General features: G+C 56.0%; 1 protein-coding gene across 1 annotated transcript in view; it reads right to left on the reverse strand.

Annotated features, from left to right (window-relative positions):
• Positions 1 to 12,526, reverse strand: part of LOC144267068 (uncharacterized) — a 620,395-nt gene that overhangs the window by 21,269 nt on the left and 586,600 nt on the right. The window contains 2 exon segments of the mRNA XM_077820732.1: positions 5,643 to 6,334; positions 10,735 to 11,504. Of these exon segments, the coding sequence (XP_077676858.1) occupies positions 5,643 to 6,334; positions 10,735 to 11,504 (1,462 nt within the window).

Raw genomic sequence — 12,526 nt, forward strand, 5'->3', positions numbered from 1 at the left:
GAGCCTGGGGCAGGGGTGTAGGAGAGGGTGAGAGGTGCAAGCTCTGGGAGGGAGTTTGGGTGCAGGAGGGGGCTCTGGGCTGGGGCAGAGTGCTGGGGTGCAGAAGAGGGTGCGGGCTGTGGGCTCTGGGAGAGAGGGTCAGGGCTGGGGCAGGAGGCTGGGTTGCAGGAGAGGGTGGGTGTGCTGACTCTGGGAGGGGGGTCAGGGCTGGGGTTTGGGGTCCAGGAGGGGGTTCAGGGTGCTGGGTCCAGGAGGGGCTCAGGGTTGGGGTGCAGCCTCCTGCCGGGCAGCATTTACCTCTGGCGGCTCCCGGTTGGTGGTGTAGCATGGCTGCTGCTAAGGCTGTGCTTTGGATGATTTTGTTAGCTGTTTAAAAAAAGGCAGCGAAACTGAGAGATGAGAAAGAACTGGGGGGCTCTCAGCAGCTTTTCTGGGGTCCCAGCTTCCCCCTTTGCTCCCAGATGGTCTCTGAGCCGGTGTTGCTCATTCCTCACCTGTGTGGGCGCCTCTCGGGATCTCCCTCCCCTCAGAGCCCTGGAGATCCAGGACCCTCGGCTCTTCCCCTCTCTCCATCTGGGAGATCTCAGGGATGGGGAAGGAAACTGATGAGACAGTGCTTTGTTAAATCTCCCCTGAAGGGCTCAGTATCCTGACCCTGTTCTCTGATGGGGGCACATGGGTGCTGCACTGTAGGGGTGAGAGTCTCTGTGCTGCTGGGTTTGGGAGCTGCAGGGCCTGATCTCCCAGAAATGTAAGGGTTTGAGGAAGAGCCCTGGGCTCCATCCCCAGCTCGGGGAGGGGAGTGGGGTCTAGTGGGTTAAAGTGGGAGGGTGGGGGCTGGGAGTCAAACCCAGGTATGTCAAAGTCCTACAGCTCCTAATCCCTGAGCAGCAGTAGCTCCTCACCCAGCGAGATGAGAGTCTGGTAGTTCTCCTGCATGACGTCCCTGTAGAGCTGCCTCTGCCCTTCGTCCAGGAGCTCCCGCTCCACCTGGGAGAAATACACGGCCACCTCTTCAAACAGCACCTAGAACCGCAAGGGACCCTACTCAGCACCAGCTGGTCCCCAGTGCCGGGGCAGGAACTAAGGGGGTGGGAATAGGCTGCGGCTAGGATTCTGTCCTACAATTAGTGCAGCCCCCATTGCAAGGGACTCCGGGAAATGGAGCTTCTCTTTGCAGTGCATGGTAGGGCAGGGTTGGCCATTGGTTCCGGGCCTGCTGGAGATTTCAGATCCAGCTCCTCTTGCATATTTATGACGGGGTGAAAAGCTGTAACTCTCTACTCCTCATGTCACAGACACTGCCCAGGACTCCTGGGTTCCAGCCCCAACTCTGCAGTGCTTAATTTGTGCCAGGGCTGAGCCCCAGCACCTCTAGGCTTGGGCAGTTCAGAGCCCCAGCACCTCTGGGCTTGCTGCATCAGTTATGAATGTAAAAAAAACAAACAAACCAAAAACAATTGCTTGAGCCCTGGCACCTCTTTCATTACAATTTGAGCACTGCAACTCTGAGAGGGGCATGGGGTGAGTGGATTAGAGGAGGGGGTGACCAGAGAGGACAGTCCTTGGGTGACACTGGGCTCCTGAGCTCACAGTCAGCCAGCTAATGGTGGGTGATATGGAAAAGCATTGCCTTCGACTGATTTTACAAGTACCAGGAATGGAAGAGAGAACAGAGCTAGATAGCGACCAGCATACTTGAAATATTCCACATCGTAATATCTTGGGGCCCCGGTAGAATCTGCCTGAGGAACATTCACTCATGTAGGCCCGGTACACGTATTTTATAGATGGGGAAACTGAGGCACAGAGCAGGGAAGAGACTGGTATACAGTCATATAGTGAGATAGTGCTGGCAACAGCTATCTAGCTAAGATACATCAGTGGGGACCAGAGAAGTAGTATCTGAGTGCCTCACTATTTGTAATGTATTTATCCTCACAACACCCCCTGCGAGGCGGGGCAGAGCTATTATCCCCATAGTACAGATGGGGAAACTGAGGCACCGAGCAACTAAGAGCCAGCTCCTCAAAGGTTTTTAGGTGCCTAAAGATGCAGAGAGGTGCCTAGTCTTGAATTAAGTAGGCGCCTAAATACCTTTGGGGATCTGGCTGTGATGACTTGCCAAAGGCCACATAGTCTGCGGTGAAGCAGGGAATTGGAATCAGTCAGTGGGCCATCCTTCTTCTCTTAGAAAATAGAACCCAGGAGTCCTGAGGCTTACTGATGCTTCCCCCATATGATTCTCCCCACATCCTGTGTTGGTGCAGCACCTGCATAATGCGGTCCTGGCTCATGACTGGGGCTCCTAGGTGCTACCATAATACCTCAGTGACACTACGCCCCATATTCGTCATAGAGATATTGTAGTATGAATATGGCATAACTAAGATATGTTTTATGCAAGATGGGTCATGTGCAGTATCATTGGAAAGGTGATGAACTGAGTATGATTATCTTATTTGTATGCATGTATCATTTCTGTATCTGAAGTTTTGATTATTGACTATGTAACAATTACAACTGTGTTTACACTTGGAGAATGCCCACTCGACAGTAGGCAATCAGCCTGGACAGGCCATTAGGGCGAACAATAGGACTCTGAAGATGCTAATCTCCTACCTTCCTGGGATGCTGCTTTGACACTGCAGGGTCATGTGATCATGTCACCTGGTACTGGACCCCATCTTGGCCTACTAATATTTTTCCACTAATCGGGGTGGGGACCAAACTAGGAAACAAAGGATTCCCGCCATATATAAATCCTATTTAGGGCAGGGAAGTGAGTTGATCTTGGTTGGTTCTTCACTGAATCCCCACCCAGGATGACTGCTGAAAACACCTAAGAGTGATTGGGGGAAGAAAGGACTGGACCCAGGCTAGAAGGTGTCTGGCCTGTGAATGGAATATCTGGCCATTCTAAGCTGCAAGAAAGAGAAGTTTGTCTTCAAGAAACTCTGCAACCTGCTTAAAACAACATTTAGGGTGAGAAGTTACTACTTGTAGACAGTTTCTTTAGTGTATTAAGGTTAGTTTGCGTGTTTTATTTGCTCAGTAATCTGCTTTGATCTGATAGCTATCCCTTATAATCGCTTAAAATCTATCCTTTGTAGTTAATAAACTCGTTTTGTTTTCTCTAAACCAGTTTGTGCAATTCATAACTGGGGCCAAAAAGCTTTGCATATCTTCCTCCACATTGAAGTAGGGGGCAATTTCCATGAGCTTACGCTGTACAGACTTCTGAGCGGTGCAAGACAATACAATTTTGGGTTTACAGTCCAGAGGGGATGTGCTCTTGAGTGCTGGGAAATTCCCGAGCTGAGTCGTCCCACACAGAGCTGATCTCAGTGTCTGTCTTTCTGCAGCTGGGTGGGGCCCTACCTGTGTGTGTGCTAGAGGAGGCTTGAGGGCCTGGTTTAGCAGGACAGGGTGCGGGAGCCCAAGCCGGTGGAACAGGTGGGCTCAATGGTACTGCAGTAAAATCAGATGGCACCCTGGAAGCGGGGGCAACCCATCACAACACCTAATAAATAACATACAGTATCAAACACAGTGCGGTCCTGGTGCCTGACCCGTGCTCCTAGGTGTTACCATAATCCACCTAATAAATAATGTACAGTATCCACCATGGTGTGGTCCTGGAGCCTGATTGAGGCTCCTAGGTGTTCCAATAATATGTGCTACCTCTGATTGGTCCATCTTCTGTATGGACCCTCTGATGTATCCCCCATACGGTCCAGTACCCGAGCACTATGCGAGCACTGTGCTTCTCCCTCCAACTCTCTCTCTCTCTCTCTCTCTCTCTCTCTCACACACACACTTACTTCTTCCATGTAATGAAAGAGAGGGTTGGCCACAGCCAGATGATCCACTCAATTTACTGTGAACTGATGGCTCATATTGATGCCACCGGTGGCGGGGGGGGAGAGGGCGTGACGGAGAGGTATCAATGCTTGTTTTCACCTCTCAGCCCAGCTGAATGGGACCTGAGTCAAAGAGAGAACATAGGGCAGTAGAAAACCAGAGGTTATGGGTTTGAGCCCCATGAATAGACCAACCAAGGGAGTATGAGTACATAATCCAGTGACTCTCAGGCTAGCTGTAACCTGTGCTAACAGGGTGCCTATGTCCCTCCCTAACAGCTAAATGATGGGCTTGTCAGTGCCTCTTAGGCAACACGTCCTTTATTGCTGACAGGAGGGAGGCATAGGTCTAGAAACAGAGTTACTAGGTTCAACCCCCGGTGGGGAGAGGTGAGACACAATGTAGTGATGTGCCCCATGGGGGCCACCAGGCCAGGATCCCAGCTGGCTGCAGTGGGAACTGGCTCCACGATCTGCTACTGCAGACCCTCAGCCTGATGGGGTGGCACATCCCTCCAAAGGCCACTGAGGTTTGATCAGTGACCCCTATCCTATAGAGCTGTGGTTTTCAAACTTTTTTTCTGGTGACCCAGTTGAAAAAAATTGTTGATGCCCATGACCTAACTGAGCTGGGGATGAGGGTTTTGGGATGTGGGAGGGGTCAGGGCTGGGGCAGAGGGTTGGGGTGTGGGAGGGGATCAGGGCTCTGGGCTGGGGGTGCAGGCTCTAGGGTGGGGCCTGGGATGAGGGGTTTGAGGTGCAGGAGGGGGCTCTGGGTGGACGCAGGGCTGGGGCAGGGGATTGGGGTGCGGGCTTACCTCGGGCAGCTCCCGGTCAGCGGTGCAGTGGGGGTGCTAAGGCAGGCTTCCTGCCTGTCTTGGTACCGCGGACCGCGCTGCGCCCCAGAAGCGGCCATCAGCAGATCTGGCTCCTAGGCGGAGGCACGCAAGTGGCTCCATGTGGCTCTCGTTCACAGGCACCACCCCCCAGCTCCCATTAGCTGGTTCCCGGCCAACGGGAGTGCGGAGCCGGTGATTGGGGCAGGGGCAGTGCGTACAGCCGCACGGTCCCCCCGCCTAGGAGCTGGACCTACTGCTGGCCACTTCTGCGGCGCAGCGTGGTGTCAGAACAGGCAGGGACTAGCCTGCCCTAGCCGGGCAGCACCACCAATGGGACTTTTAACGGCCCGCTTGGCGGTGCTGACCAGAGCCGCCGAGACCCAGCGCCTTACATTCCATGACCCAGTAGCGGGTCGCGACCCGCAGTTTGAAAACCACTGCTACAGGGCCACTCAGCCAGGGCCACAGGGAGATGGCAGACCTTTATCCTGAGGCAGTGGCATGTCCCCCCTCATGTCCACTGGCACAGGACCCCAGCCAGATCAGTGACATGTATCCCCTGGGTTCTCCAGGCCAGGACCCCAGCTGAATGCAGTGGGATGTGGCTGCATGGTCCACCACTGGAAACCCTCAGCCGGATGCAGGGGTATGTCCCCCCCGTGGGTTAATGGGGCAGGACCCCAGGGAGACATGTCTCCACCAGTCACCTTTTCAGACTCTCAACTTGATGCAATAGCTGAGGCTCCCGGGACAGGACCCCAGCTGGAGACAGCAGCAGGTTCTCCCCATCCGAAGGAGCGTGAGTGTTTGCAGCAGCCTCCCTGCCCTGCATCAAGTCCTCCTGCAGCCAATGAAGGGGAAGCAGTGCTCGCTGGGGTGGGCCCCCTGGTGCCGGGCCAATGTGGAGCTCTGGGCGAAGGCCTTCCCACAGTCGGGGCACTTGTAGGGGCGCTCGCCGGTGTGGGTGCGCGAGTGTTCAGAGAGGTAGGAGCTCTGGCTGAAGCCCTTCCCACACTGGCTGCACAGGAAGGGGCGCTCGCCCTTGTGGGCCGGCTGGTGGCGCAGCAGCGAGGAGCTGTGGCTGAAGCTCTTCCCGCACTGCAAGCAGGTGAAGGGTTTCTCTCCCGTGTGGATGCGCCGGGGCCGCAGGAGGCAGGTGCTGGAGATGAAGCTCTTCCCGCACTCGGCGCACTTGTAGGGCTTCTGGCCCGTGTGGATGCGCTGGTGCCGCACCAGGTGGGAGCTGTGGCCAAAGCACTCCCCGCACTCGGGGCATTGGTAGGGTCTCTCACCTGTGTGGATCCGTTTGTGCTGCAGCAGGTTGGAGCCACGGCTGAAGCTCTTCCCACAGTCGGGGCAGCGGTAGGGCCGCTCGCCTGTGTGAGTGCTCTGGTGCTGGATCAGAGCCGAAGTCCAGCTGAAGCTCTTGCCGCACTCCCCACACTGGTAGGGGCGCTCCCCGGTGTGGATGCGTTGGTGCTCCAGCAGGTGGGAGCGCCAGCTGAAGGCCTTCCCGCAATCAGGGCATTCGTACGGGCTCTCCCCCATGTGTGCTCACCGGTGGGTTAGGAGGTTTGTGCTCTGGCTGAATCCCTTTCCGCGGTCGGGGCAGTGGTAGGCTTGCTCCCCCCGCTGCATCCCCACTGGGACCCCGAGTGCCTACAAGCCTCTTCCCTCCTGGAGATCTCACTGCTGCCACCCTGCCCCGCTGGCATTTCCCAACTTGGCACTCCGGGATTCCAGTGAGGCTCTGCTTCCACAGGCCCTTCCTGCCGGGGATTCTCCTCACCTGCTGTCCTGGCATCTGCTGGGAGTGAGAGAACATACACAGATGCGAAGGCCAGAAGGGACCATGGTGATCACCTAGTCTGACCTCCTGTGTAACTCAGGCTGGAGCAGTTCAGTCAGTGACTCCTGCATCTAACCCAGCTTCTGCTTTCACTAGAGTGAAATGACTCCAGGTGATGGCGAACCCACCAACGCCCTTGGTCACTTAGCCCAGTGCTTCATTCCCCGGCCCGCACCTTATTTCTAGTCTGAATGTGTCTCACTTCAGCTCCCAGCTGCTGAATCTTGCTCTGTCTTTGGCAGGTAGATTGAAGAGCCCTCTGCTCTGAGCCATATCCTCCCCTCAGAGGGACGAGTGGTGTCAAGTCACCTCCTCTTGGAAAATCATAATCGATTGAGCGTCTTTGGGGCCCCAGCTGAAAGCAGGTTACCCAGACCTCACATCCTTCTCATGGCTCTTCTTTGAACCCCCTCCACTTTCCCAACGTCCTTTCTCGAAGGGCGATACCAGAACTGGACACAGCCTCCTGTAATGGTCTCCCCCATGCCCTATGCATGATTTAGTTGGTGTTGGTCCTGCTTTGAGCAGGGCGTTGGACTAGATGACCTCCTGAGGTCTCTTCCAACCCTGATATTCTAGGATTCTGTACAGAGGTGATAATCCCTCCTGGCCACTGCTGGATTATCTCCCTGTTCATGGGTCCATGGATCGTCTTACCCTCCTAGCCAGAGGATTGCACCTGGAGCTCAGGCTTTCACTAGGTTTCCATCGAGGCCCCTAGGTTCTTTACAGGGTCACCGCTTCCTAGGATACAACCCCGCTCCCCATCTCCACGGGTCTCTGGTGTCTCTCACCTGTGGGGGCGCCTCTGGGGATCTCCCTTTCCTGGGAGCCCTGGAGATCCGGGACCCTCGGCTCTTCCCCTGGCTCCGTGCGGGGGATCGTGGCCGGGCCAGGGAATCCTGCTCGGGGGAAAGAAAGGGGAGAGACGGGGCTCGGTGAAACCTCCCCCCGGGGCTCGGTGCAGAGAACGCGCCCGGGCTCTACCGAACTCAGCTGCACAGAAAACTCCTTCCCACGCTGCACCGACCCCCAGCCCACCCCGCCTCCCAGAGGGCTGGCGGGTCTCTCCAGCCCCAGCTGGGGGTCAGCGCCCATCCCCCTGTCGCTGCGGCCGCTTCCTCCCGGCAGCGATCTCCTGCCTCTGCCTCTCCCCTGCCTCCGGGGTCCCCACTCACCGCCTGGCCGGGGCGAGTCCCGCCTGGGCATTGTGGGGCGGCAGCCGGCGACTGGCCCCTGCGCGCACACGGGCTGGGGAGCCCGGGAGGCTGGGACAGGAAGGTCCCTGCGCGATCACAGCCCCGCTCATCCTGGCTCCGCTCTAGTCCGGGGTGCATCCGATCTCTATGTTTTTAACCCAGGGAGATGCCGGATACAGTATTAGGAAAAGGCTCCTGACATGGAGAGAGTGGGGTGGTCAGATCTCGAGCCCCTGGGGAAGACACTACAAACTAGACCAGCGTGGGGAGCAATGGGGTGCCCTCTCCCCAGGGGATGTGCCCAGGGAGAGGTACCAGGCAGTAGATTTCCCTCTGGGTGCTCTCTAGGGATTGGAGAAGAAACACATGGGATCAGAAGTACGGGCTCCCTTAAGGGCTCAGAGTCCTGTGTCCCAGTTAATGTGCCCTTGTCCCACCGTGCCAACCACCACCCATGGGTCCATTCTCCAGGGACAGATGGAGAACAGAACAGGTGGAGAAGCATCCCAACAGATGTGGAAAGTTCCTCTTCATAACGGTGTTCTTGATCTCAAATTAAACCCCAGCCCGGATCAGTCTCCTCTTCTGTAGTCCTGCTGGAGATCTCCTGGGAGGCCCCAGGGATGTGGGGTGGGAGCTGGGAGTGAAGGGCTCTGACCTATCGCTACTTTCAGCTCCTGAAGTGACCTACATTCTATGCTAGAGGGTCCCACACTTTGTTCCTTCTGTTCGCCAAGTTCTTTGCACCCACCAGGGCTTCCTCATAGATTCCAAGGCCAGAAGGGACCAGTGTGATCATCTCGTCTGACCTCCTGGATAACACAGGCCAGAGAACGGCTCCAAAAGAATTCCTAGAGCAGAGCTTTTAGAAATACATCCAATCTCGATTTAAAAATGGTCAGTGATGGAGACTCCAGCGCAACTCTTGGTAAATTGTTCCAGTGGTTAATTACGCTCAGTGTCAAAAATTTACACCTTATTTCCAGTCTGAATTTGTCTAGTTTCAACTTCCAGCCATTGGATCATGCCAGACCTTTCTCTGCTAGATTGAAGAGCCCATTATTGAATATTTGTTCTTCGTGTAGGCACTTACAGACTATGTTCAAGTCACCCCCTAATCTTCTCTTTGGACAGTTAAATAGATTGAGCTCCTAGAGTCTGTCACTATTAAGGCCGGTTTTCTAATCCTTTCATCATTCTTGTGGCTCTTCTCTGACCCCTCTCCAATTTATTAACATCCTTCTTGAATTGTGGGTTCCAGCACTGGAACCGCTGCCAAATGCAGAGATAAAATAACCTCTTTACTCCTATTCAAGATTCCTCTGTTTGTGCATCCCTCCACATCCCCCACAAGCTCCCTGTGCACCACCCTCCCAGCCCCCTCTATTTCAGGGACTACTTGAACCCTGGCCCTATCCCAGGAGCTCTGTGTCCCCCCTGATTGCCCCCTCTTCCCCATGCCAGGGGCTCTGTGTCCCCCCCATCACTCCCATGTCAGGGGCTCTATGTGTCTCCCCCATCTCCCTCTTTTCCCCATGCCAGGAGCTCTGTGTGTCCCCCATTTACCCCCTACTGGTTGTCCAATTGATGCCCTGGAGTTAAGGGTAAGATCTCATTTTGCTCAGTCAACAGGCTTGGGTTGTGGGACGCCACTTCCACCAGGGATAAAGCAGCACAAGGAGGAGGCGACAGAATCATTTGTAAATGATGCGAAAGCTTCTTACTTGGTTAGTTATTTCTATTACAACCACACTCACAGGCCCACCCCAGATCAGGGCCCCATTGTGCTGGACGCAGCACACACCCAGAGCAAGAATAGTCCCTCTCCCAAAGGACATACAAGGGAAAACAGAAAGGGCAGGAGGGTAAACTGAGGCACAGAAAGGGGAAGGGACTTGCTTAAGGACACACAGCCAGTCAGTAGCTGAGGCAGGAATACAACCCAGATCTGCTGACTTTGAGTACCATGTGGTTTCTTAGTCTTAGTTCTGCCTGCCTTGATATGTTTATGTGAATCCTTCATTTTGTGTCTCTATCACTCTCTGCCTCCCACAGCTAGGTCGACAGGGGTGAGGGATTTGTAGTTTATAGCCAGAAGGGACCATTCTGACCACCCGGCCTGACCTTCTGCATAACCCCGGCCAACGAACCTCACCGTGTGATTCCTGTAGCCAGCCCAGAACTTCTGGTGGCTCTAGAGTGGAACTTTTACAGACAGTCATCCAGTCTTGGTGTAAAGACTCCAAGTGATGGGGAATCCACCACACCCCTTGGTGAGTTGTTCCAGAGGTTAATTCCCCCCACTGCTAGAAATTCACACCTTATTTCCAGTCTGAATTTGTCTCCCTTCAGCTTCCTGCCATTGGATCTCATTTAGCCTTTGACTGCTACGCTGAAGACCTTTCTGCTATCAGCATTCTCCTCCCCATGTAGGTACTGGGATCCAGTCATCGACTCATCTTCTCTTGGATAAGCTAAATAGATCAAACTTCTTTAGTGGCTCACTACAAGGAAGGTTTCCCAGACCTCACACTGTTTTTGTGGCTCTTTTCTGAACGTTTCCTAATTTGTCAATATCCCTTCTGAAGGGTGCATTCCAGAACTGGACGCAGTCTCCTACAATGCTCTCCCCAATGCCACATACAGAGGTGTTACCCACTCTCCATTGCTACTCGATATTCCCCGGTTTATAGAACCAAGGATCACGTTACTCTCTTAGCTAGAGCATCATACTGGGAGCTGATGGTCAGCTGGTTATCCGCCAGGACCCGTAAGTCCTTTTCACGAGTCACTGTGTCCCAGGATACAGTCCTTCACCCAGTAAATGCAAAATACATTCTCATAGTTCCTGAATGTACAGCATTGCATTTGGCTGTGTTAAAACACATCTTGTTGAGACAATCCCAATTATCCAAGTGATCCCAGTCAGTCTGTATAACTGCTATGGCCCAGGTCCAGCGGGATACTAGAGAGCCATCAACCACTGCCCCCTACCTGGTGTGGACTCTCTGGTGTCTCTTCAGCTGGGAGCTCCGTAGGAAGCTCTTCCAGCACTGGGAGCATCTGTAGGGTCGCTCCCCCGTGTGGATCCGCTGGTGCCGGATCAGGAGGGAGCTCTGGTTGAAGCACTTTCCACACTCAGGGCATTTGTATGGTCGTTCCCCCGTATGGCTGATTTGGTGGCGGCTGAGGCTTGAGCTCTGGCTGAAGCTCCTCCCACATTCGGGGCATTTAAAAGGTTTCTCGTCCCAGTGGATCCTGCGATGGGTGAAGAGGTTGGAGCTAAGGTTGAAGCTCTTCCCGCAAACCAGACACTTGTAAGGCCTCTCACCCGTGTGGATCCGCTGGTGCCGGATCAGGGCCGAGCTCACCCCAAAAGCCTTCCCGCACTCCCCACACTTGTAGGGTCTCTCGTCCATGTGGATGCGCTGGTGCCGGGCCAGGTGGGAGCTGTGGCCAAAGCTCTTCCCGCAGTTGGCACAGCTGTAGGGTCGCTCCACCCAGTGAATGCGCTGGTGCTGGAGAAGGTTGGAGCTCACACCAAAGCTCTTCCCGCAGTCGGGGCATTTGTAGGGTCGCTCCCCAGTGTGGCTGATCTGGTGCTGGACAAGCTGGGAGCTGAAGTGGAAGCTCTTCCCACACTGGGCACATTTGTGGGCTCTCTCCCCCGTGTGGATCCTGCGATGGCGGCTCAGGTTCGAGCTCAGGCTGTAGCTCTTGTTGCACTCGTGGCATTTGTAGGGTTTCTCTGCTGGGGTGGAGGCCAGCGGGGCGAGATCACTAGGTCTCTGCCCCGGGGGGGCTCCCTGCTGTTGTCCTGCCCCACAGGCATCATCTCCCTGCTTGAAACAGTGGGACATCCCATGCAGCTTTGCTCCCGCCAGGCCTTCCTGCTTGGGGTTGTCCTTGTCTGTCCTGGCAGCTGCTGGGACAGAGCGTGAATCCAGCCGGGGCTCGTTCCCTGCGCCCGGGTGAGAAGGGATAACAAAGGGGTTTGTCACTGAGCAGGAAACATGAGGGTAAGAAGCACCCCACGCCCGCAAAGCCTTCCCTGAGGGGAGAGGGGGGGCCGGGGCTGCCCCAGCATCCCAGCTGAGCCCTCAGAGAAAGGCTGGGGGAGGGGAGGGCTCCTGCCGGGGGGGGATCCGGGAGTGACACCTGCCATGAGGACTGGGACCTGCTGGGGACGATACTGACCAGACAGAACTGGGGGGGGGCTCCCGCTGGCTTGGCTGGGACCCCAGCTTCCCCCCTCACTCCCAGCCGGTGTGGCTCATTCCTCACCTGGGGGGGCGCCTCTGGGGGTCCCCCGTTCCTGGGCGCCCGGGAGATCCGGGACCCTCGGCTCTTCCCCTGGCTCCATGCGGGGGATCGCGCCCGGGCCGGGGAGCGCTGCAGCCGGGGGCTCGGGACCCAGGTGTCCGGGGCTGGGACAGGAAGGTCCCTGCGCGATCGCAGCCCCGCTCCTCCCGGCTCCGCTCTAGTCCGGGGCGCTGCCGATCTCTATGTTTTTAACCCGGTGACTCGCCGGAGGCCGGGGAAAGCGGAGCGCGCCCGGGGTGGGCAGAGCTCGAGCCCCCCGGGAAGGCACCGCAGAGACTAGACCAGCGTGGGGAGCGGTGGGGTGCGGTCCCCCCACGGCACGTGCCCCGGGAGGGGTAGCAGGCGGTAGAGTTCCCTGTGGGTGCTCGCTAGAGATTGGAGAGGGAGCGGATGGAATCCGAATTATGGGCTCCCTGGGGATCGGGGGTCCCGGGTCTCAGTCAAAGTGCTCTT

This window comes from Eretmochelys imbricata, chromosome 6 (genome assembly GCF_965152235.1).
Source record: "Eretmochelys imbricata isolate rEreImb1 chromosome 6, rEreImb1.hap1, whole genome shotgun sequence".
Classification (NCBI taxonomy): domain Eukaryota; kingdom Metazoa; phylum Chordata; order Testudines; family Cheloniidae; genus Eretmochelys; species Eretmochelys imbricata.